Below are 25061 nucleotides of genomic sequence, written 5' to 3'. Positions count from 1 at the left end.
ATATCAAGTTCAGGGTCCTTGAACTTAAAATAGGTTGTAGATCTTATCTGACACACAAGACCAATGGCAGCAGTGTAGTTTTTCCTCTGCACTGCAGTTATTTTGAAATGTAACACACACCTAATAACACCCACATGCAGAGAGAAACGGGAACAAACAGCTCCCTCAGTGGTTCACACAAGCGGCACGCTCACGCTCCCTCCTGCACGGCTTTCATACACAGGAGAGGAGAGAGAGGCATGTTTTGTTGTGGTTGGAACAAACAGAACCCTTAGGAGAATGGGACGAGCAACACGCTCACGCTCCCCCTGCAAACCTTTCATAAGCAAATCTGTGAGGGTTCTCCATTAAGGCTGGGTAGACGCTCGACTCACCCTGCATCTAAACTAGATCAATCAATGAGAGCGTAGCTCGTAGCTACTCAGACTCGGATAAACAACTGAGAAACGTACATAAAAAAAGTCAACCTCAACGCAGTGCAACACAGTAACAGTGCAACAGTTAATTAAACAAATCAATTTCCTAAATGGACCATGAAGATCCAATAGGGGTGCACTGCAAAAGGTAAATGCTTTCAGCCTGATGTCCATATTTTGGGCATGTCCTTATTATAGGGAGGAAATGAAAAGGAAAAAAAAAGTTTGCATACAAAGCTTGTAGTTTTTGTTTTGTTTTTCAAGATTTCACAACAGGGATGCCAGGTTGAAAGTGACTAACTGTTGTGGCTCCATTGGACTAAGTCCAATGGACTTTACTATGCCACTACAAATGTCATTTTACTCAAATGGATTTTATATTTTTATAATTGATCATATAAATAAGTTTGATTAAATGTTGCACCGTAGTCCCTAGGGTCAATAAATACATGTCCTGCTCAATGATGTACCAGGATTTGATTTGTTGACTACACAACTGTGTAGGACATGTTTACACTAGTTATTACTTTAAAGATGACTAGATCATCATCATCATCATCATCATCATCCACATAGAAGCTAAAACCATTCGATCATCCGTAAGTAACTTCTCTGAACATCTCTAAGAATACATTTTAATAAGAAAAGAAAAAAGAAAGGGGGAGAAAGAAAATCTCACCTGTCGCTTTCATTATTTTGTCTTGCACCTTCCAACCCTACAGTGGAACTCTTGAGGATTTGTCTTAGCAGAGAGATGGGGGTTTTACACTCGACTACCCTAAGCCCCTTTGGGAGGGGGCTTCACACAACACAGGCAGCGATCATTACTGTGCATGCAGTAGGGTAGCAGAGCCCCATCACTACAAGAGAAGAGCTCCACAGACAAGACAGCAGGCGGAGCACATAATCCTCATGCAAGCTACAGTAGCAATGTGTCTGGAGACAACAGGTGGGATGGGGTTCAGAGGGTAGAGATACAGAGAGAGAGAGAGAGAGAGAGAGAGAGAGAGAGAGAGAGATATAAAGACAGAAGGGTAAGTCAGAGAGAAAGGCACTGGGGAGGGAAGCATAGACAGAGAGAGAGAGAGAGAGAGAGTGTGTGTGTGTGTGTGTGTGTGTGTGTGTGTGTGTGTGTGTGTGTGTGTGTGTGTGTGTGTGTGTGTGTGTGTGTGTGTGTGTGTGTGTGTGTGTGTGTGTGTGTGTGTGTGTGTGTGTGTGTGTGTGTGTGTGTGTTCAACATTTCTGACAGTCTCTCCAGTCTCCTCCTGTCAGGTCCATACCCTGCCATAGAATCTGTCTCAGCCCAGCCAGCCATGAGGGACACTGCATAATTTCTCAGTCTGACAACACCTGTTTTGAGATCAACGGAGCTGCTCTAGTGTCCGAAGTCTCCGAATAATCCCATGACACGCTGTTTAAGATGGCCTCCCTGGCTCCCTAGTGGCTGAGCAATGGCACCTAATCTTCTTAGGTAAAGTATGAAGACAGTATGATGATGACACACAGTGCACACACAGTGTCCCATGTGCTGCCTGACAACAATGAAGAAAGTAAATGGGGGGGGGGAAATAAATTGAAATAAAGGCTGCCTGCTGCCCAAGTATAAATAATCTAATCAGGAAATGTTTGCTTTCACTGGTTAATGTTGGCCATTGCTGACGAGTTATTTACTCTACGATCCACTGCAATGTAATTAAAATATATTGTTCATTTGGGGAGAATGTTGCTGGTGAATTTGCCAGCTTGTGTGGCCATTAGACAAAGAAGTTGGTATGGAAAGTATATTACATTACTTGTCAATCAAGTCAAATCACCCTCTGCCTTTACTGTACTGTATCAAACAGGAATTCCAGCTTTGTTTGAAACAATGCCAAATTTGAATAGGCTATTACACAACTCAAGCAAAGACTTGCTTAACAAGACAAGCTAGTAGACGTGAACTGTAGTAGAGAACAGTGGTCACACACACACACACACACACACACACACAGTCTCACACACACACACCTTTCATTTCTTACTAGCAATCAAGCAATGCCAACTCACCTCGCACGGGACATTTTTTTAAGTTTAGCAACGATCAGGATTCGTAAAGACGTTGAGATTGCACACACAGATCAGACCTCAATCACTGCAGAAGACTTCAATGGAGCAGCTCGGTTGCCTTGAGAACCGCATTACAAACCAAAAGAAGGCCCACCCCAAGCAATAATGTCACCAGGGGCGACCCTGCATGGCTGCATGCATGCAACAGGAAAACCATCAATGGGGACAATTAGATGCAAGTGCAACCACAGTGGATTTCGTTACACATCTGGGTTCCCAGTCTGAGGATTTTACTGTGTGCACTGCAAACCAACATTATATAAACAAAGGTTTTGAATCGTGTGACTTACCTGATGAATTGAAAATGGAGAACCCTGATGTAAACAAGTTTAGTGCTTTTTCTGGTTTTAGTCGTAGCAGTTTTTGTATTGACTTGTGCTTTCGTTTGAAGTGTACCCACTCTACAAACTGTGAATTTTCAATCAGTCAATTACTTCAAGCTATCTAACTATGTGCATAATAATGTAACAGAGCATTACTGACGTGTTCCAAGCCAACTGTTCTGACTATATCCCATCTCAACCTGGTCCTGATAAAGATATTAACAATGTCAAGGAGTAGTAGTACAATAATTCCTTACATGGCATAAGTCTCCATCACTTCAGTACAGTGCAGAGTAGACATCAGTTAGCGAAAACTAAGTAACCCCCAACTTCGGCCTGTTGGTAACGTGGCAGTGGCAATGCAGCATGGGAGACTTTTACACGGATAGGTTTCGCAGTGGATAGGTATTCTCTTCTTGCTCGTAATGAATGTATAATGCTAATTAATTAGCATTGTTTCTAAAGCGTGGCACAGATTTAGCTGGCGGAGAAGTTGCCTGAAACAAAACAATGCCTGACGCCGAGGAGGACCGCGTGATGATTGGTTAATATCAGCATCTGGGAGGGATTCAGCTCGGAGTGACACTTGTTTTAAACATATGTATTTATATATTGTATTCATGTTCTGAACAGGCCACTGCAATACACACGCAAAGATGTAATGTCTTGTAAATGACAACATTATTTGTAAATTGCAGCCAATTTGTAGGCCTACTTGGTAATGGTAAGGAAGGACTGAAAAAGAAAAACTGTGACCGGTTGTGGGCCATTCGTGATTGGTTATGGTGACATATCCCCACGTGGTGGCAGCATTTCCACACTTTTGAAGTGTGTCCATAATTGAATGCTGTGGCACTACTGACACTATTTTACTGAGCAGGGCAGCGAAACATATTTACTTGGTGGTAGGCCCGTCTTGAATATTCTATTGTATTCCATTTTATTTTTTTAAGTTTCTAGAGGTATTATAATGAGAGAGTTGAGTTGACATCACATGTCCCAGAGAGAGAGAGGGGGGGCACCTAGCTTAAGTCCACTGTGTGCCACATAATGTGTTATTTGCCTCAATGAATGGAAAAGTAAATACATACATACAATATATATATTTGTATCATTACCATCACTCTTTGATAATATCTAGACACATTATGAAAACAAATGCGTTTGCTGCCTTTTTAGCCATTTTTTCCTTCCCTCAGACTCCGCAAATTGGATTTATTTCTATTTTTATCTTTTTGAAGATAGCATTCTATTTTGGCATTTCCTTTATTACTACAGTCTAACACACAGTTATTCCCTGAACTTATTAGGGGCATAGGCCTATATATATTGTTTTTTTAAAACATTATTTTTAGCCTAATATTTATTTATTTTACCATTAGATCCAGGTTGTTCCCACCCAGTGCCAAATTACATCTATATGCCTACACTGTAATAACCACAAAGAATCGCCCCCCATATCTGAAGAAGTAACCCCATGAGCATTTTGTCTGAGTAAACTCCCATCTTAAACTAGATTGAATTTTGGCACTACATAAAGAGTTCACAGTGGCAGACTGGCAGTCTGTCTGGCCACTGGCATTGTTCCAGAGTATTGTCTAAACAAACTGAATGTACAGTCTCAAATAGGCAGGAGGTATTGGCTAGGCAGGAGGCTATAAACAGCCTGTCACAGGGTGACCAGGAAGGACAGAATATGCCCTCTACCCTTGAGGAGTGGTATGAACATGAACAAGTTGTGGAAGAAGTACTGACTGACAATGATTTGTTTTGTTTAAATAAAAGTATCAATACCCCCAATGTATTTTAATACTGTTAATAATGTTACAAGTAAAAGTCTGGCGTTAAAAAAATACTTGAGTATGAGTACAAAAGTATTGGCATACTCATTGTGCAGATCAGCTACATTTAAATAGGGCTGAAACATTTAATGTACTGTATGTTTTGTAATAATCAAAACTACAAAGTACATTAAGTTGTAACTAAAGTTTTCAAATAATTGTAGTGGATTAAAAGTAGGCTACAAATATTTGCCTCTGAGATGTAGTGGAGTAGAAGTAAAAGTACTGAAATGTGAAAATACTCATTCAATTGGTAATGGCCACAGAATACAATATCAGGATGTGTCCACTGTGATTAGTTGAATGTTACATATAACTTAGATCAGGTGCAAAGAGGCCCAGTTAGCTTATTGTACAGCTATACTGTTACTTATTTTACATGAGCAAGTTAACTCACATTACTCATGAATCACCCAACACAAGAATTTAATTTTATAATAAAGGGAAAATTGTATTTAAATTTCACAACATGACCCTGCCTCAAAATCCTTCTGACCCTGATAAAATAATCAACAAAATTAAACAGCAATAACTTCCCATGACAAAAAATCCTTAGCAAACCTTTCCTGAGCTGCAGTGTCCCAAACGTCCAGTTCCAGATGAATAGTGTGCTGTAGGCAGACTCAAACACACCACTCTGTGTGCCCGTGGACCCTCTGTATGCAAACATGGATCCAACGTCCCCCTTTTTCGCCAAACTTAAAACGGTTGCGGTCACGGTTATGAGCTGAGCTCTGAAGTTAAAGAATTTAAGTCCCAGGTGCAGGCTGACCTGCAGCAACAGAGGCAGCGGGTGACGGAGGTGGACCGCTTCCTTGATGCATGCATGGTGATGAAGCGGAAAGTTGGTGAAGACATGGATACGATTCAAAAACATTGTGAGAAGTACGGCTACCAGGCTCCCAAGAACCGGCAGAAAAGGTTGGAGAGGACCCGTGCCCTCGACGGCAGACCTCCAGTGCACCCCTCAGTTTTCTGACTTCCGCCTGTCGAAGGCCAACCTTAGGAGGAGGATGGCTGAAGCTGTAGACAATTCAGCCGGAGCGGAGCTTGGTGGAGCAGCCCGGGCAGAGCCGCCTCAGCCTCCCTGTATTTACATAGCCCTCCTCAGTTCTCTGACTTTGGCCTGTCGGAGGTGGACCTCAGAAAGAGACCCCCTCACCCCCTCCCTGTACATGTCTAGTGCCCCCACCAAGACGCCCAAGTGCATGCTGCGTATGGACGACGAGCTGCACACCCCCAGGCACCGTACTTCGGCATGTCTGAACACACCATGTGTCTGAACAATGACTTCACCTGCACTCCACCCTGGGACTGATGGCTCTGCTTCACATGGATCCGACGCACCTCTTCACCTCCACAGGAGTAGAGCCCTTTCCTAAAGAAGCAGGCCCTCAGCATGCCCCTGAAGTCTCCAGAGGTCCCCCAGGCCTACCTTAACAGAGCGCTCGGCTTGGGTGAGAAACACACAGGGGCCACCAGCATCCCAGCAGATGGTGGACACTGGATAGCCTAACTGGGATCCTCCCACGCCTGCCTCCTCACAATTATATAGAAGGTCTGTACTCACAGTTTCTTAACAAACCTGTGCAGGAGCTGCAGTGTCCCAAACCTGTAGTTCCAGGTGAATAGTGTGCTGTAGGCAGGACTTCATACAGGACTTCCAGCCAGATGTGATTGTCCACTGTTGGTGATGCACACCACTCTGTGTGCACGTGGAACCTCTGTATGCAGTGGCAAGCTCCGAGCACTTCCATTGACCATATGCAGACCGCGTCCATCTTGCCAGCAAGGTGGTAACTGGTAACTAGGTGAAATTTTCCATTGACAGGCGACAGCTGATTCATCCAAACAGAAAGCTAGGTCCTATCTGATTTAAACAATGTCAAACTCACCAACATGTATATGAAAAGCTTGAATTATCCTTTATCTGTAAAGTGTTTGCTTCATAAAAATCCACCGTAGACATGTATGTTATGAGCTACTTTGTCAGAGTTTGGAAGCACTCGTTATCAGTATATCAACGTCCTGCTGCCTCCTGCATTATGTACAAATTCAAAACAGGTGGTACGCAGGGCCTTACTCAAAACTTGGTGCAATAAAGATATATGCCTATCTTCCAATTAACACACTTCTCCTCCTGCAGTCACCAGTCCGTTTGGTTGCACTGCTGACGATAGACAGCTGACTGAAACTATCCCGTTATTCCTCACAGAGCTAAACTAATATAAAAAGTAAAACCACACTGATACAAACCCTGAGGCTCCCAACTGAGATGCAAACAGGATTTTGCAATTTGTCTCTCTCTGCTTCCTCATTTTTGTTCCACCCCCTCCGTAGGTTGGCTCAGGTTGACTGACACCCGGTATGAACAAGCAGCAGATCTATTGAAAAGAAAGAACACATGATACATCTGTAGCAGCTGCAGGGGTCTACACTTTACACCACTGACCACTTAAGCCCACTTTGTCATAATAACCTACGCTACTGTGATTTCCAAGAGTTTGTCTGTTTCTATACTGGGCTAAAGTTGCACTTCAACTTGATTTGTCCCCGAAGGGCAATTGGTTTTGCAGCATAGTGAGTGACTATCTGCTGCTGTAAAACCAATTGTCCTTCAGGGACAAATAAAGTTGAAGTTGAAGCAGATCTATATTCTTAGGCTATACGCTGTGGAAGATGCAAAGAAGCCCTGAAAAGGAGATTATGTTCCTAGTATATAAAACAAAAGTTCCCATTTGATGCCCACACAGTTGCATTTGAAAGTCAATAAATATTTAATCTAAAATGTGGCACCCTACAACAACCTAGACTCTAGAGCATCCAGTGTAACAAGCCATAATATTATTCAAAAGCCATTGTTACAGAACTGCAATCACTACACTTTTTGTATATATATTTATTTTGGGAATGTCAGAGAATCATTTCATGCCAACTTGTTGATTCAAATTAAGAGAGAAATAGAGAACAATGTGCGTGCACGTGTGTGCATTGCTGTTGTCAGCAGTGCCTTTCACAGCTGTATAGGCTGCATGTCTGCTATATTCACTGTAAAATCCTGAGTTTCATGGGTCCAGACATTTGGTACCATTTGCATACTCCCAGTTAATTTAACATTTTAAATGTGTACATCAGTCTGAGAAAGTAAGTATCCCTCTGGTTTGTAATCTTTCACAGCAGCTCTGTAATAAATGACGACAGACTGTCAGTTTTTGTGCAGTTATCTTTATTGGAAAATTAAACACCCTTTCTGTATAAATAACACATCATTTTACAACACTCCTCATTGAAATGTGCAGCAAGCACGCAAAGAAAATAAACGAACAAACGACAAGGGGGAGTGACTTAAGCATGATATACTGTATATACTGTACGAGACGCGATGCAACACGTTGTGAGTTGTAGATCTGCTATGTTCGGCATAAGTAAAAAATAAACAGTCTGGAATAGAATGTCACAGCAGGGCAGAAAGGAACATTGACCAAATCAGCCTGTGCAGCCTAATATCATGAGGGAGGCACAGTCAGTGAAATATAAATAAACATTAATGATTACCAATAGAGTGGCAACAGGTATGCAAAACCTTCAAGAAGATAGCCAGGGATTGGTGGGGTGTGTGTGTGTGTGTGTGTGTGTGTGTGTGTGTGTGTGTGTGTGTGTGTGTGTGTGTGTGTGTGTGTGTGTGTGTGTGTGTGTGTGTGTGTGTGTGTGTGTGTGCATGCGCGCATGCGTGTGTGATGGGGGGCTTTGCGAGCAAATTAAGCGCCATCAATGTAACAGCAATGAGTCAATTTGATCCATGTCTTATATGCCACAGTCAAGGCCAACCTCTCTGTCCTGTCGTGTGATTAATGGGCTGTCACAGGACACCACCGATTCCCTTCATCATATCCCCCCTGGATGGCCCTCAATACTGGGTCAAATCGGAGGCTAACACATCGATCGACATCTGTCCTGCAGCCAGGCTCATATATGATTCCACTTGAAGAATTATAGTTTCTGAAACTTTCCCTAAGAGCTGTAATAATTAATTGTGTAATTTGGTCTCCAGATGAGTGGAAACATGAAAGTGGTCTATTTTAATGATTAGACTCTAATCATTAAAACAGCCCACTTTCAAGCTTCTTGTTTTAATGAGATGCCAGCACTGCAATGCCATCTTATGAGAACAACCCTCTTTACTGGGGTTTGTTCTCATAAGATGCCATTTGTATGTTGGAGAGCTATTCAATCAATGTTAAGGTTATGCACATTTACAAAGGCAGATAGTGGTTCAGTGTCTTGCAGGTCAAGAACACTTCAATGGGGATAGACAGTAGATACATAGGCCAATAGGCCATTGTAGGGATCAAACTGGCATCAAGTAACTGCTATGTGATGTAATTTGTGACGGCAAATCCACTTTGCCCACCATGTGTGACATGATGAATTCTATAAGTCAGTATAAAGTCAACATGTCCATTTTTGAGAATCTCCCAAAAAATGTTTACACATCCAGTGTTAAATGAACAAATTGTACTGTATAAATCACATCTCATGCAGTACACTACAGTGAATGTAGTGTTTGACCTCTGCTTCCTCCTATCGCACTTTAAGTAACAATACGGAAAACTTGTAATGACATCACGTACACTCTTCTCCCCCTCCCCTTTCTCTCTGTCCATGTCTGATGTCTTCCACCTTTTCTTTCTGTCTCTCTTTTTCCTTGCACTGTCAATGACATGCATGCACACGCTCACTACATATACAGTATGCACATACACACATGCACACACGTACATATATACAAACACGTACAGATAACTGTGTAGGCTACTCTCACAGCTTGAAGTGTATTCAATTTCAGGAGTAAGAACATCCTCTTTCTCAGATACTGCATGTAGTCTATCATGTTCTTTTGAGCATGCGTATATGCTGTAGAATTGCATTTCTCCAAATAATCAGATTAAGGAATACACTCAAACCCCTCATATCTGTAACTAGACCGCCAGACAGAGACAGACGGCCAGTGAGATGCTGCTGGCTCTGAGCCACTTTTTTTATCAAAGAGGAGCTGAACAGGCGTCAGTCAAGGTTTGAGCGTGGACATGTGTTTGCTCTTCAACGTTGTGCCTCCAAGCAATAACTTTGTTGAGTGACAGATTAATTCACATGGCTGTTGTGTGACCAAGTTTACACACAAGCTCAAGGTTCATTGATAAGACAGTAAAATTCTGTTTTTAGTTAACTCTGTCACCCAAGTGTGGAATGCCCCGACTCCCTCCCTCAAAAAATGCAAATCCCTGGCATCCTTTAAAACAGGCCTGAAAATCCACCTTTCAGCATGCCAAAGGGAGAGAAACTGATTACCCCCCCCTACCTGTACATATATTTGGTATTTTTACCTTTTATGATGATGATGATTTGATTTTTGTTGTTATTTTTCATGTCATGATTATGAATTGAATACACAGGACCTGAATGGAAACAAGACCGCAAGGACTTTTTTCGGTGATCCCATTGGACTTGTGTTTGACTATACCCTGTACTGATTACATTTCTGCCAATAAAGTCAATCAATCAATTAAACCCAATGAGCTACAGCCATTTATGAGTTTATTTTAGGGCTGGGACTTAATCACATATCAATATTTGTTCAATTAAAACGGATTTTGGTATACGAGTGAGTTAAAAAAAAATCTAAATCTCCCATCCATTGGGCCAAGTAAGTAAAGCGTTGATCATAGAGTTATAAAGGATAGAGGGAGGACCAGAACGACAGCCCCGCCAACATGTTTGTTATTAATTTCAATAGAAGTTGCTCAGTGGCGTTTTGAAGCACCCGGAAGAATGCTCTACTTCCGCATTTGACCACCAAATGTTGGTGGTCAAATGCAGAAGTGCAAACGAGCGCTCATTGTTAAACCCCAGCTGCACGGGGTTTCCTCATCATAAATGCGGGGGCCCGCCAGCAGTTCCAGCTTTCACCACTACGTCTCGCAGCTTCAACATTGGCAAGCCTTGCTGGGGGCTTGATTCTGATCGGCTTCTTATCCCAATGCGTGCACTGGCGTTTGTTGTCTGTTGGTTGTTTCCAACACGCCTGAAACTCGTCCAGTGAGAAAGGTTCCATGGTGCAAAATCTAAGCGTGATTAAAATGTGTTTGATTTGTGTTATTTTTCTGTAATTAATTAATCTAAATTAATCTGTTAAAGTCCCAGCCCTAGTTTATTTATGTACTGTACATGAATTTATATATGTATATGTACAATGTACATATAGTTACATACTGTGTGTACATGTACTGTACATACGATCTGATATATCTACTATACAGCCTCCTCAGACGTAGACCAATCATATCACAAAACAGAGTAACTCCCTGGTGAAGTTGGATTGCGGTTGAAAATCTCTGCATGTGAAAACATTTTTTGAGAGATAATTACACAACCATTCTTCTCATGAGGGACCTTTTATCACTAGAATGTGTGAGCCTTGAAAGTGATGATACAGTACAGGGTCGATATTGTATTGATTAAAAAAATAATTAACAATACATTTTGTACATCACTTTAATATATATAAATGGTCTTTTGAATAGAGTGCATGACAAGGAAAATCATGGCTTGTTTCCTTCAGCCAAATTTACTGTCATAAATTAATTTGTATGGCCAGTAGGGATGTGTGTTATCCCTGCATCTGCCATCTGGTCAGACTGTATTAAATGCATGCATTTCCTTTAGGGAAATGTAGACCGTCTGCAACGATATATCTGTAGAGCTTAAGTGGTTAAAAGCCAACCCCCCACCCCTCCTATGTCATTGCAACACATTAGCAGGGGTACAATGTGATGCATAATGATGATGTGATGCACAATGCATTGAGAGCTTTTTGTGAGCCATTATCAAAAGATTGTTATACATTTGAAAACTTGAACTGGGATATTCTGCATAATGAGTACTTTCACTTTTGATACTTTCAGTACATTTTGCCACCATTACTTTTGTAATTTTACTCAATTACATTTTGAAATCCGGACTTTTACTTGTAACAGAGTATTCCTACATGCAGTATTGATACTTTTACTTTAGTAAAAAAAAAAAAGGGGTACTTTTTCCACCACTGTTTGCGAGTGAGGCGCTCACTGCTCTAGGTCTTATTGGAAATTGTGTTTGATGGCGTGCAATCACTTGGTTGAGCTCCTGGCATTCCTCACATAAACTCAGAGTACATGTCTGTTCATCATTCTCTGAATGTCCGTTACATACTCACATCCTCCCATGTCTGTGACATGTCCATTTGTCTTAATTTAAAAGACACGTTGCTGTCTCCTTCTTTCTAGCTCTTAACGGGAAGGCAGGTGGGTCTGCACGCACGCGCACACACGGACGCACACACACACACACACACACACACACACGCTGCATACACACAAACTGAACACAAAGACAGACAGACATATTTGTACTACCAGTCTAATACTCTTCTGAATGACATGAAACCTTGCATGTCCTAATTAAAACTGTAATTTTTCAGGAAATAGAAAAAAAATAAACCTGTGTTCCATTGAATCCAATGTAGTTATAATTTAGTCACAAGCTTGTATTAATGCATTTCATTTCTTCAATATTTATAAAACCCACAGACACTTAACCACTTTCACCTTCAATTAAAAAAGCAACGGAGAGCTTGTATATCTGCTATTTTTGCTTTTTTTGTTGTTAGAAGCAGATCTGAGGTACCTTTGTGTGACACTGTAGTACGGTATGATGAAGTACGGCATTCATTTACAAGCAAACAAAAAAGAAGAACGGAAATATGGAGATACAAGGTTTCTTGCCTCACTCTACCGAACGGGAAACAAACAAAAAAGGGCATTTACCTCTCAGTTGTTTCTATGGTTGCTCTCTCTCTCTCCCCCATGTATCTCTGCCTCTCATTTGATCTCTCTCATTGTCTCAACAGCTTTCTTGATCTCTCTCACAGTCTCCCTTTCTCATCCAACCCTTTACCCGTTCGTTTATCTCTTAGCTGGAGTGTGTGTGTGTGTGTGTGTGTGTGTGTGTGTGTGTGTGTGTGTGTGTGTGTGCGTGTGTGTGTGTGTGAGTGTGTGTGTGTGTGTGTGTGTGCGCATTTATTGTATCTTTGGCAGTTATGTCCTCTAAAACTCTCCTTGCTATACCTCTTCAGGTTAATTGCTGCATGATGCATGGCTATGGCAAGCCCTCTCCGGACAACAGAAAATTAACACAGGGGAAATTAAATTAAAAATCTATTGATCCGCACCAGAGATTTAGCAATTCAGAGATTTGTTTTTCTTTCTTTTTTTTTTAATCTCACATGAATATAGTAGGAATATACATGGCAAAGCAGGAACAATAGCAAAAGCTAGCAGGGTACATAATAGTATATACCATTGCCAGTCATGTTTTTAGATCACCAGTGAGACAGACCTAAGCATTTAAGTTTGTTTTACATTCACTACATAAATGTTTCTGATTTGGCTCTTTCTGCTCTTGACAGTAAATCATATTTAACAAGCATTAAGTGAAGCGATAACAATAATGTCAATAGGAAGTTTGGTGTACCCCGTAACCAATGTCTATGTCAATGTGTATCAATGTCTCTAAAATATATAATATGTTTGGGATGTAACGTATCGAGTTTCATAATCCATAATGTCTAAGCATCTTTAGGTATGCACTGTATATATATATATATGTATATATATATTTGTATCTACATTCGTTCAATTGTACATACACACAAAAACAAGGTGTGTTATTGGAAAGTTAATTTCACAAGCCATATTGTCCTCTGCTGTGAGTATCAGTCTCAGATGTGCAGTTTTTCCTCAAACAGGCCTCATAATACGTGATTTATACATGGTTGCACACCATGTCGCGCAGTGCGGCGCGACGCATTGCAAGCTTGTAGATCGTCTTTTTCACTGCGTGACACTTGCACGCAATCAAGTATAACTCGGATACAAAACATCCACAGGCTTCTTAATGGTTTTCCAGTTGTGACGTCCACATCAGGTCCAAAAGTGGGAGCACTGAGAGAAAATAACTTCGGTTTAGGACTGCCTTGGATACATGTTGTTTGTTCCTTACAGTGCAGAAATGGCCAATGTCGACCACATCTTGAGCATCACGTGTCTGGATTTGAGGCCTAACTTATGGGAATGCGCGGCAATATGTTTTGACTCCCATCTAATATGGTTGTGCCATTCTTTTCACCAAAGTTTCAAGTGCTCCATGTTAGAATGTCCAGTTTCTTGTTTCTTCCTTTGTTGTAGATAGACTGTTGCGATTCGGCTATTTATACCAAAAATATAGTTCTTGAGTGGATCTGCGGAGTCTTTTGTGATTTTTTCCCCCCCTTTGACTCCAGCCTGTCCTCTTGTTATTGCCATTATTATCCTCCTCCCTCCTCGTCTGTGAGCTAAGCCCGATTAATACTACGCCACAAGATGGTATCGTGTGCAGAAAATAGCAGACCTACAAGCACAACGTGTCACGTCGTGCTTGTAGGTCTGCTGTGTTCGGCAAACGACACCGTCGTGCAACGGAGCACAAATTAGGCCTTATAGTGCCACGTTGAACTCTGTCACCAGGAAGTCCACGTGGTCTCTCTCTTTGGTCTTAAAGGCCTCTGCGATGATGCGGGCCGCGTCCCTGTGCTCTCGGCCTCTCAGGGAAACCCCGTTCACCTCCAGGATCACCTGACCCACCTTCAGCTGGCCACAGTTATGAGCCGAACCGCCCCTCTGAGAAAGACAAGGAGAAAGAAAAGGGAGGGAAATATTTTGATTTCTATTATATATTTCTTTCCATTTTCTTTCCATTAGTCAAATAACAATAATCTACACAATCAAACAGCAAGACAAATTCTATATATATATGCCAACGACCAGAGGGGAAAGAAAACTTAATTTAAGCTCCAGCGATATCTCCAACTCAGATAAACCTCGTCCCATACATTACATCAGCAAAGGCATATATCAATGTCTTAGCTTATAAAGAGATAATTTCTACCCAGCGATTGCCCACAGCCAGTCCCAAGCAGTGTTCGCTCTTCTTTAACTGAACATAGCGTTTCGAATTTTCCTGCTCTTCTAAAACTATCAGTTTCGCCCTGTACAGCAGCCCTGGAATCTCGGCAGCAAAACCCTCTCATCCTACTGTAACACCCTCAAGCTCTCCCTTTTTAGAATCAAGGCATGACATGTCCCTCTGTATACTATACACACTCCATCGTAGGTCAGCAATAAGATTCTCTGTGAAATGTTTATACAGGGTTTGCCACCGTCCTCCAACCTGGTGTCCCAATTTTGAGCATGCCATTATAGATGAGGAAAAAATATAATAGATTGTTCAGATCTACAAGCAGATCTACGAGATCTATCGCCCATGTGGTTCAGTGGTTAAACTGTCAACATGTGCATTGTGCAAGACCTTATACTGAACTGCACTGTGAGAGCCTCCTGCAGACATTCAACAGGCTCTGCCACAAACAAGGCAGCACCACTTGCTCACCTCCAAAGTGTAGCCACCATTAAATATAACTATTTAATGGTGGCTACACTTTACTCTTGCATCATCATACCTGTCCCCCCACATCCTACAGTATAACACGAGCAAAATGGCTGCCGTGTGAATATGGTCAATTAAGTCATCCCACTCAGTGGAACAGGTGTCCAGACCACCTTCTTTTGTTTAAGTCCAGCAGTGATTTATACATGGTTGACCAGTGTTTGACTAGAAAATAGGCTCTATTCACAGTATCCATACTGGAAAGAAATCGGGCCTTCACAGGTGTTATGTACACTCTCAGAGTTACACAACTGTAAGAGGCCACTTGGACGAGCGTACCTGGACCCCACTTTGAATACTCTGACTCTGTTTGACCAGAATGGAAGTGTCTTCATTAGTATAATTGGTAACACAGGCCCGAGTCTATTGCACTGCAGCTCTTGTCCAAACACTGGCCTGAACAGAAGAACATCCACTGACTTTCTCCTCAGAATTAACAGCCGATGTCATGGGTCCTTCACACACAGCTGGGTTCCAGTTTTGAGGCAGCCAGGTTAATGAGATATAAGACTCTCCACTGAGGCATCCCTGTTGGCAACACCCAGTGCCATTCAGAAAAGTTGGCACCCACACCTCTCTAAACACCCACACCTCTTATCTCTAAATGTCTGTTGTTGATAGCTCTTCTGAGATACTCTAGCAGCCTCAATTCTCCTCTACCACCACAAGTCATCTGATATCCTCTGGTATGATATCTGTAGCCTCGCGTAGCGACAATAATATCACTGCGTGGAGACTATTAGTCTTGTCCCTCTCAGTGTTAGATTACTTTTCTGCAATGTCCCGTCCCATATTTGCATACTGGGCATTGGTTAGATATAGCCTGCCTGGTTCCAGACGAATCTGGTTGCCTCGTCAGAGTCGTCACCATTTGGGCTGTGAATCCTCCCACAATTGAGAGGGGCCAGACTGAACCTGCCTGGGGCAATATGCATTGCAAAGGCTGATGAAGGCTGCATGGCTACACGAGGCTATGATATCGTATGTCATGCTACTCCTAGATTAGCATGGGTGAAAAGGCTCTGTTACACCTCACCAGTGCTAAACATGTAATGTTAACATCAAGACTAATGAACGACATACAGTAGGTGAAAATGTCAACAGCATAGGGAAATACAAATAACCACAAACACACGCAGGTACGTATGCATGCACACACGCAGGATCCATCATTGACCTTCCTGTTAAAAGAAACTTTGTTTCCTATGTATAACAAGTGTGGAAATAAATCCTCTCAGCCTATCCATTTGCTATGTTGGACAGCCTCTTAAAATCCACGCACAAAAGTGCCAGTGCATGGTCTCCGTTTCCAGAGGAAAAACGATAAATATACTGTAACTATAAATATATAGTTTTTAAAAAATCATTCAAACTCAAGTGGATGGCTGAATCCACACTACAACTAACGAAAAAATTGCCAGCGCTGGCACCCGTATTGTAAAATTGCACCTATAGCATCTAAATCAAATCAAACTTTATTTGTATATCTCATTTCCAACGACCAAGGTCAAACCAAAGTGCTTCACAGAGCATAACATACACAGACAGGCAAACAAAGAAAAAGAAGATAAAGCAAAAGGAATGACAAAGGAGAAGATAAAACATCATGTCAATACAACACATCAAACAACATATCAATATATGTAGTACATCAAAGGTAGGCTGTGAGGGTCGGGGTAAGGCTGGTAAGCTAATTACACATTGAAAGCGAGCGAGGGAAAAAAAAGTATTTTAGCAAGGACTTGAAAACCGCCAATGAGCTGATGTGGCATGGCGTTCCAGAGACAGAGCCACATCTCTCTCTGCTCTGGTCTCATTGTCACTAATACTGCTCCTATACACCTATACACAAGCCCGTGTAGAAACTCAGTTAGTTCCATTCATCCCGTCAAAGGTCATGCCCCTGAGGAAAGCTGGATAGTTCTTTGTTGCAAGATCCACCACTTGAGGCCGAGCCTGTTGGCGTGATATATAAATAGTAGGGATGTCCCGATCGCGTTTATTTCTCCCGATCCGATTCCGATCATATGATTTTGACTTGAGTATCTATCTGCCGATACCGATTTGTCCCGATCCGATATTTATATTTTTATATAGAACACTTATGCTATATTACAATAGTAATAATAATAATAATGGATTGCATTTTTACAGCGCTTTTCTATGCGTGCCTACTCAAAGCACTTTACAATGGTCCATTCATTCATACATTGGGAGGGGAAACGGCGAGCAGTAAACGCCAGCGTCCTCACTTCCCACATTCACACAACAATGGTGGCAACCACTGGAGGCAATGTGGGGTTCAGTGTCTTGCCCAAGGACACTTCGACATGTGGGCAGGAGGAGCCGGGATTCGAACCGCCGACCCACGGATCATTGGACGACCTGCTCTACTATACCTCCTGAGCCACAGCCCCACAATAGTACCAGTAAGACGCCCTAAAGGGCAAGGTCGCGATCTGGCATGGGGGGGGGGGGGGGGGGTGGTCAGATCACCATATGGAATGAATTCTGTAATGGCCATATATGGAGCGTGTCTTGAGTGTAAAGGGTTTGATGAGGTCAGATCAACATATGGAATGTCAGAACAGGTCAGCTAAATATATGGAGATCAAAGTGTGGCAGCGGGGGCAGTGTCTTGAGTGTACAGGGTTTGATGAGGGCCCAGGTTGGCCGGGCCTTCATTTTCAGGCATGTTGACAACTCTAGTTTTCGCCGGCTGCCGGGTGCGGCTGCACTAATAACTTTGGGGCAGGCCCGTCCAGAGTTTGAATGGACAGGTATCAGTCAAAAGGAAGACATCGAAGAGGAAGGACGGGTGGGGAAGGATCAACATGTAGAATGTCATAACGGTCAGCTCCATATATGGAGATCTAAGGGTTTGAGGTCAGATGTATGAGTTGCTTGCCGGCTCCATATATGCAGATCTAGGTGATGATCCAGTCTTCTCCATGTATGGCTATCCAGGGTTTGATGAGGTCAGTGTCATGATCTTCATATATGGAGGCGGCCATATATGGAGGCGGCCATGTATATGGAGCGTGTCACAATGCGTGACGGACAGACAGCCATATATGGTGGCATGACTGACGGACAGGTTTTCATAGTAATCTATGACCTACAGTCACAATAATATCTCTGCTGTCGGGAAGAAACCACCTAACTCTAAAATGATTTTTCAGGAAATCTTTATTGTGAATGGCGTTTAATGTTTGTGTTGGCACCGTTTGTTTTACATCACCATTACATCACCTAATCAACATGAGTTAGACTTTAATATATTAGCGCCCCTCACTTCACACGGGTGTGATCTTTTTTGCTCCCGATCCGATTCCTATCATTTTAAAATGATCGGCCGCGATTTCCGATCACATGATCGGAAATCATGATAGTGTCCTCACAACCTCATCCAAAACAAACAATCCATCCTCAACCTTCTTTCAATTCAGAATGTCACTTGTCCCACATGTTTTGGGTCCATTTTGACGAACAATTCTTATTGTTCGTCATGTCCTGTGCCAGTTCAGGAATACCAGAACAGAGCACCTCTGCATTAGTGTAAGCATTCTGTTACAGAATAACTGAAAAAAAGGAATAGTAATTAAGGGAGCTGGGAACACTTATTCTAATTTCCTATAATTGTTTTCTCACAGTTCTTATGGTCTCCCAACTGACCCTCCATTTACCCCATAATCAAATTAATTTGTTATGGTGTTCAGAACTGAAAATAATAGAATACAATTTACTCAAACTATCTTTAAACCAACACTAAATAGTTTGTTGTGGAATCTACCTGCCTCACACCATTCAAAGTAATAGGGCGACAGAACCTAACACCGCCCGCCCGCCTGCCCGTGTCCATCAAATTCAATGTAGAAGTGGTGCCACATTATGTTGCATTTACCATAATATAATGCAAAGCATAGTGCTTCTATAGTCTTCCGATCAGTCACAGTCATACAAACACACACATGTCACGCACGCGTGCACACGCAAGGTACAAACCTGCTCATGGGGAGAAGTTAGGGGTTTAGAATTTTGCTTGACGACACTTGGAACCTTTCGATTCCCAGACAGCCACTTTACCTCCGCCTGCCTGCCTGCCACCGTAACTCACTATCTGATAAAAGGTCGCTCCTAAAACTGACATTAACTGACTGACTGGCTTGTGCCTCCGTATATTTCAGAGATGTTTGCAACAAAGCACACAGCAAAATACTCAGTATTCATTTAACTCTGACAGTCCCTCTTTACACTTCCAACCACTTAACCCCATGTCATTATTCCGACAGAGGGCCCATTATTCTGACGTCCCATTGGTCCGACTGGCCCCATTATAAATATACTAACACTACCTCACTAACACTACCTCACATTTATCTGACTATCGGGAGGTCGGAATTATGAGCAGATCCCTACTACAGTGGCTCCCAAACATTTTTGGCTTCAGCAACCCCTTTTCCTGATTTCTGGATCAAAGTACCCCTTTTTCTGGCTACATGTTGCTTAGAAAAGGAGAAAACTATATCTGGCATATCGTTGCTGTCGGGCAGAAACCTTATTTTCCTTTTGTTTTGTTTTTGAGGGGCGCTAGCCCCTCCTACTGTATAGGTTTAATGTTTGTTTTAAAAACGCCATTGACAATGGCGACGTCATCTTGTCCCTAACAAACATTAAATGCCATTAACAATAAAGAGAATTTAATGTTTGTGTTGGCACCGTTTGTTTTACATCACCATTACATCACCAAATCAACATGAGTTAGACTTTAATATTAATAGCGCCCCTCACTTCACACGGGTGTGATTTTTTTAAATTATTGCCCTACTTTGCTGATAGCAGATCTACAAAGTCAACATTGCATTTTGAGCTATTAGATCTCATAGTTGAAAGACTTGAAATTAGACCAATCTGAAGCACCTTTCCATTTTTCACTTTCTCTCGATCACGTACCCCCTGTAGTACCTCAGCACACCCCTAGCGGTATTGTATAGGGGTGGGACGATATGGGTACCTCACGATACGATATATATCGCGATATTAGGCCCTCGATAACGATAATATCACGATATTCGATATATTGCGATATTTGCGATATATTGTATGAAATTTCATCAACGATATATCATGATATCTGCAACTACAAAATACTTGGAACTGAAAAAACGCTATTTTCGTGCTCGGACACAAGGAGGGACACACACATAAAACTAAATTAATACTCAATAAACTCCCCCTTTGCCTCATCATAATACCTCACAAACACCACCAACTGACCATTATCACTGGTATCATCATAATGCCTCACAAACACCACCAACTGACCATTATCACTGGTATCATCATAATGCCTCACAAACACCACCAACTGACCATTATCACTGGTGTCAGTGGATTTGTCCACTGCTGGGGAAATGCATTCTGCATTTTGTATTCCCACAAAGCTGTTTGGACAAATCACCATCCAATAATTCAGTACTTCTGGTTGCTGTGGAATCTGATAGTGGGATTTGCTTTATTTTAGCTGTCATTTCCTCCTTTTCTAAACATGTTGTTCATCACTTCATTATGAACAACATTAAAAAAATATTAATATCGATATTTTAATAATCAATATCGATTATTTATCGCGGGAGGACGTATCGATATATATCGCCATATCGATATTTCAGCACACCCCTAGTATTGTACCCCCATTTGAGAACCACCTAAATATCTTTGCGAAAATAGCAGATCTACTATCTCTCAAGGTGTTGCAACACATTGGCACGCCTTATCCATTTTCACATTATGTTCAGCACCAGAATAGGGACACTAGGGTTCATGTGGTTAATACATTATATTTAAAAATAACTGCATTTGTTTAAAAACGTGCACATACACGGGACGCCCAGCAAACCAAAACGGATGCTAAGTGAACCAAAATGAATTCTAGGAAATAAATATGAACTTCTGAATGCAAGTGTCAGGCAGGGAAAGGGATGAATGTAATGGATTTTTCTTGGCTTGTTTTGAAAACAGAATAAAAGAAAAACTATTTATTTAGTGCCGGGTAGAAGTGATGATATGGATTCTTTTTCCTTGCTCAAAGCGTCAAATAACATTGAGTTAGTGATGCAGCCCAATCCTCAGGTGACAAAGAAAAAAACTTTTCAGGTGTACATTTCAACCTAGAGAATTGGAAATAGGACTCATACTCGGTGTCTCTCTCTCTCTCTCTCTGTGTGTGTGTGTGTGTGTGTGTGTGTGTGTGTGTGTGTGTGTGGTGTGTGGTGTGTGGTGTGTGGTGTGCGGTGTGCGGTGTGTGGTGTGTGGTGTGTGTGTGTGTGTGTGTGTGTGGTGTGTGGTGTGCGGTGTGCGGTGTGCGGTGTGTGTGTGTGTGTGTGTGTGTGTGTGTGTGTGTGTGTGTGTGTGTCTCTCTCCCGTCTCTGGTTCTGCGACCTCAGGCTCTGTCGTTATGAATGTCTGTACAGTAAATATGTTCAGAGTGGTATAGCGTTATTGCTCAGGGATGGAGTACTAGTGTATGATATGAAACGCAGCCTTGTCTGACGTACAATATGATTGATCAGATGTGTACCCTAACCCACAGAGTGGCTGAATTTCACCCAAATTAACCAGAAGAACCCTAGCGTCCATATTCTGGCAATGGCATAATGCTATTGTTGCAGAATGTTAATTTGGTCGAAAATAGCAGATCTAAAAGTCACAACGTGAACGCATCACAACGTGACAGGTTTGTGAGCTTGTAGAATGGCTATTCTCGGGCGAAGAGGGAAAATGGAGGGGGCCAAGGATAGACCCCTGGGGGACACCGGTCAACAAAATGTATAGGATTTAAGTGGTGAAACTACCGCCACACACAAACAAATTAAATTAGATGCCCACAACCGTCTGGCAATGCCATTAAGTCCTTATTAGCAGGCAAGAAATCAGCAGAGCCAGAGGCTCCGGCAAAAGCCAGGACCAGATGACCTGCCACGCAATTAGCATGCTGATGAGGTCGTGTCTGTAGTGGCCGATTGGCTTGTTTGGGCGATGGGCAAGCAAAAGCATATCAAAATATTCCTTGCTGTACACTTTGTCTCCTGCCCAAACAGAACATGCAATTAAAATGGAACGGCATGCCATGCATGCGTGCGTGCACGCATCCTGTCTTACAGTTGGAGGCCATCGATATTGTCCTTTTCTTTTTGCTGAGGTTTGCGTGATCTGCGCAAAAGGACAGTTAACCCATTTGGGCGGGAACCCCTTTTGGTGTTTTAAACATTATGTTATAATTTAGCTATTGAAAAATAGCAGACCTACAAGCTCGTAGCGCGCCACTCGGTGGCGCGCTACGAGCTTGTAGGTCTGCTATTTTTGAAAAATCGTGAAAATATTTATTTCAGCAAACTGAAGGATTTAGATGGATTTTTTAAAATTTTGAGGTCAGGCCTAAATGGGTCAAATGATAAGGGACAATATCGGTGGCACCCAACTGTATGTTACCTGTAAAATGCCAATGTTTTGTCAATACAAACTAAACACCGTGGAGCAGAGTTGTGTGCAGACTTCCTATCTTTTTACACCATCCTGTCATCTGCCTTTTATCTAGTTGAAGTGGTTAATGAATTAACCACTGCTAGGGTTATGCAATGGTTAATGTGGTCAAATCGCAAGTACAAATTACAAAGTACATTTTCAGAAATGTTTAGTAATACACAAAATAGCAGATCTACAGCGCGACACGTTGGGAGCTTGTAGATCGGCTATTGTGTACTATATTTGAAATAGGCATAAGTGGTTAACTTAAAGTGTAAATAACATGCATTTTAAAACTGCTTTTAATATTTAATATCATATTGTCTATGTCCCTCAAAGTTATTTCTAATGGTTTGAGCCTCAATCACCACTCTGATATAACCAGTCCTTGTCATTTCTTTCTGGACTTTGAAAGCAGTTCTAGCTGCAGTACCACAATGTCCTGAGGTGGTGGGGGTGCTGATATGCAGATTATTTAATATTTTAGTCATTATAATACTGATGCTAGATAAAACCAGGCTTGTTTCCATTCCATGCCAGCTTGGAAAATCAACAATGGTGGACATTGTAAACAAAGTGGAAATGCAAATTTGGAACTGAAGACTGAAGAAGGAGGAATTATACAAAGTAGGGTGACATTGATGACATCACGATGAGGACAAACTCAGTTGAGCTGTTGCTGAGAGAAATTAAAGCACGATATGAAAGCCTGATTGTTCAAAATTGGTTATTTGTGGGGAAAGAAAACATATGGAAGCCCCAAAAACACAAAATGAAAAAGTTGAATTTTATGTTATAGGTCCTTTAATTCATAATATGTTTCTGTACGTTATGGTCCCAAGAGTCAGTTCCTAAAAAGGTAGTGGAGTGGAATATTTCTATTTAAAGTGCAGCAACAAAAAATAAATACTCCAAAAATATTACTTGAGTACTGTTACGTACTCAAGTATTTAGTTACTGTCCACCACTTCATATCTGCTCTTTTATTTATGCCTCTTCTTCCTCTGCATTCCTCAACCAACGCCCCCTTTATGGTCCTCAGCACCTTTTGTATCTTTTAACACCCTTTCATAACAATTGCGTCTCTTTGGAGTACTAGCCTGGTAGAGAGCTTTGAGGTCACAGGCGCGCGTGTGTGTGTGCACGTGCGTGTGGTGGTACTGCTCTCTGCCCCTCTGTGCTCATACAATGCTCCGTGAAACAGACAACCCTGAGTTAACCCAAGGCTGTCTGCATTTTCATTTACCACTCCATTCCTTTCACAGCTCAGCTACTAGGATGGCCTTCTTCCAAAATATTAAACCCTTAATTTCCTCTGTTCATCAATGGTCCGACTACGCACTCACTAATGCTCAAGGCATGCATATGAAGTGCCTGTCTTTTACAAGGTGACAATTGATTAAGTACCACGAAATACACTCCTTGACTCCTTACAAATTCAGCCTAACTCACCTGAGTCATTGAAATCAAATTTCACAAAGTTGAACTGCGGCATTAAGTTTTTTTCAAAGTGAGGTATACTGCACTGCACAACCCAGCTATATGAGACTTCTCTTTATGCCTTTGTACCCCGAAAAGCCAATGGCACATTATGGCAGTTGCTGCGCACTGGAACTATGTAATTGCCAACGCATTGTCAGAATCTCTAGATAGCTGAGCCTTTCGATGGAAGCCATTAAAAGGTTGTAATCAGCTCCACTCTGAAAAGGCTCCAGAGAGATGAACAATAGTGAGTGAGTTCAGCTGCTTATTTCTACATCCCAAAAGTTGGCTGTGAGTCAGATCCCATGCACCTGCATCATGGTGGGCGCATGGCACGACGGCAGAGAATAAATTAAGCTAACAATACATACAAAGAGAACGTTTTGACAAATTGAAAAACGGAACACATAGGGATTGGAGTCGGATTATTTTGTGTTTTTCTTTACCCACCTGTATGGTGACAATACGTGGCAGAGGCTGACGAGTGTTGGCGCCTCCCTCGATGGCAATGCCCAGGGTGCTGGCACTCTTTGCCACTCTCACTAGTGTGGAAGTGGGCTCCAAAAGCCCCGGCTAGAGAGAGAAAAAAAGAGGATTTATTCTATTGAGCACATTTACCTACAGTGAAGTGAGAATATTGTATATATGCAGGCTTTGTTTGGTGCACAATGGCCACACTAAGTTGACTTTAACCTTTGATGAACTAGAGAAGGGTTTTCAATTTTGTCGAGTAAAAATACACTGCTCAATTCAATGCTTTCCACAAACTGATGTTTTTCTTTAGGGGACAA

The 25061-nt window shown here is 41.9% G+C and overlaps 2 protein-coding genes across 7 annotated transcripts in view; both read right to left on the bottom strand.

Annotated features, from left to right (window-relative positions):
- Positions 1-3306, bottom strand: part of akna (AT-hook transcription factor) — a 31314-nt gene extending 28008 nt beyond the window's left edge. For 2 of the 4 annotated variants that reach the window (XM_079524222.1, XM_079524225.1), the window contains exon 1: positions 3103-3306. The gene's annotated coding sequence lies outside the window, so the exon portion shown is untranslated. Of the gene's footprint in view, positions 1-2462; positions 2581-2812; positions 2914-3102 lie in introns of those variants that run through there. The other 2 variants (XM_079524223.1, XM_079524224.1) reach the window with 2 other exon arrangements.
- An 8941-nt stretch (positions 3307-12247) lies between these two features.
- Positions 12248-25061, bottom strand: part of whrna (whirlin a) — a 198358-nt gene continuing 185544 nt past the window's right edge. For 2 of the 3 annotated variants that reach the window (XM_079525207.1, XM_079525209.1), the window contains 2 exons: positions 24721-24843; positions 12248-14438 (listed from right to left, as the gene is read on the bottom strand). In XM_079525207.1, the coding sequence (XP_079381333.1) occupies positions 14256-14438; positions 24721-24843 (306 nt within the window). In that variant the 3' untranslated portion in view covers positions 12248-14255. The remainder of the gene's footprint in view (positions 14439-24720; positions 24844-25061) is intronic. The other variant, XM_079525208.1, reaches the window with a different exon arrangement.

This window comes from Electrona antarctica (genome assembly GCF_951216825.1).
Source record: "Electrona antarctica genome assembly, chromosome: 16".
NCBI lineage: Eukaryota > Metazoa > Chordata > Actinopteri > Myctophiformes > Myctophidae > Electrona > Electrona antarctica.
The sequence above is the reverse complement of the archived record's forward strand: the minus strand, read 5'-3'. Positions and strand labels throughout refer to the sequence as shown.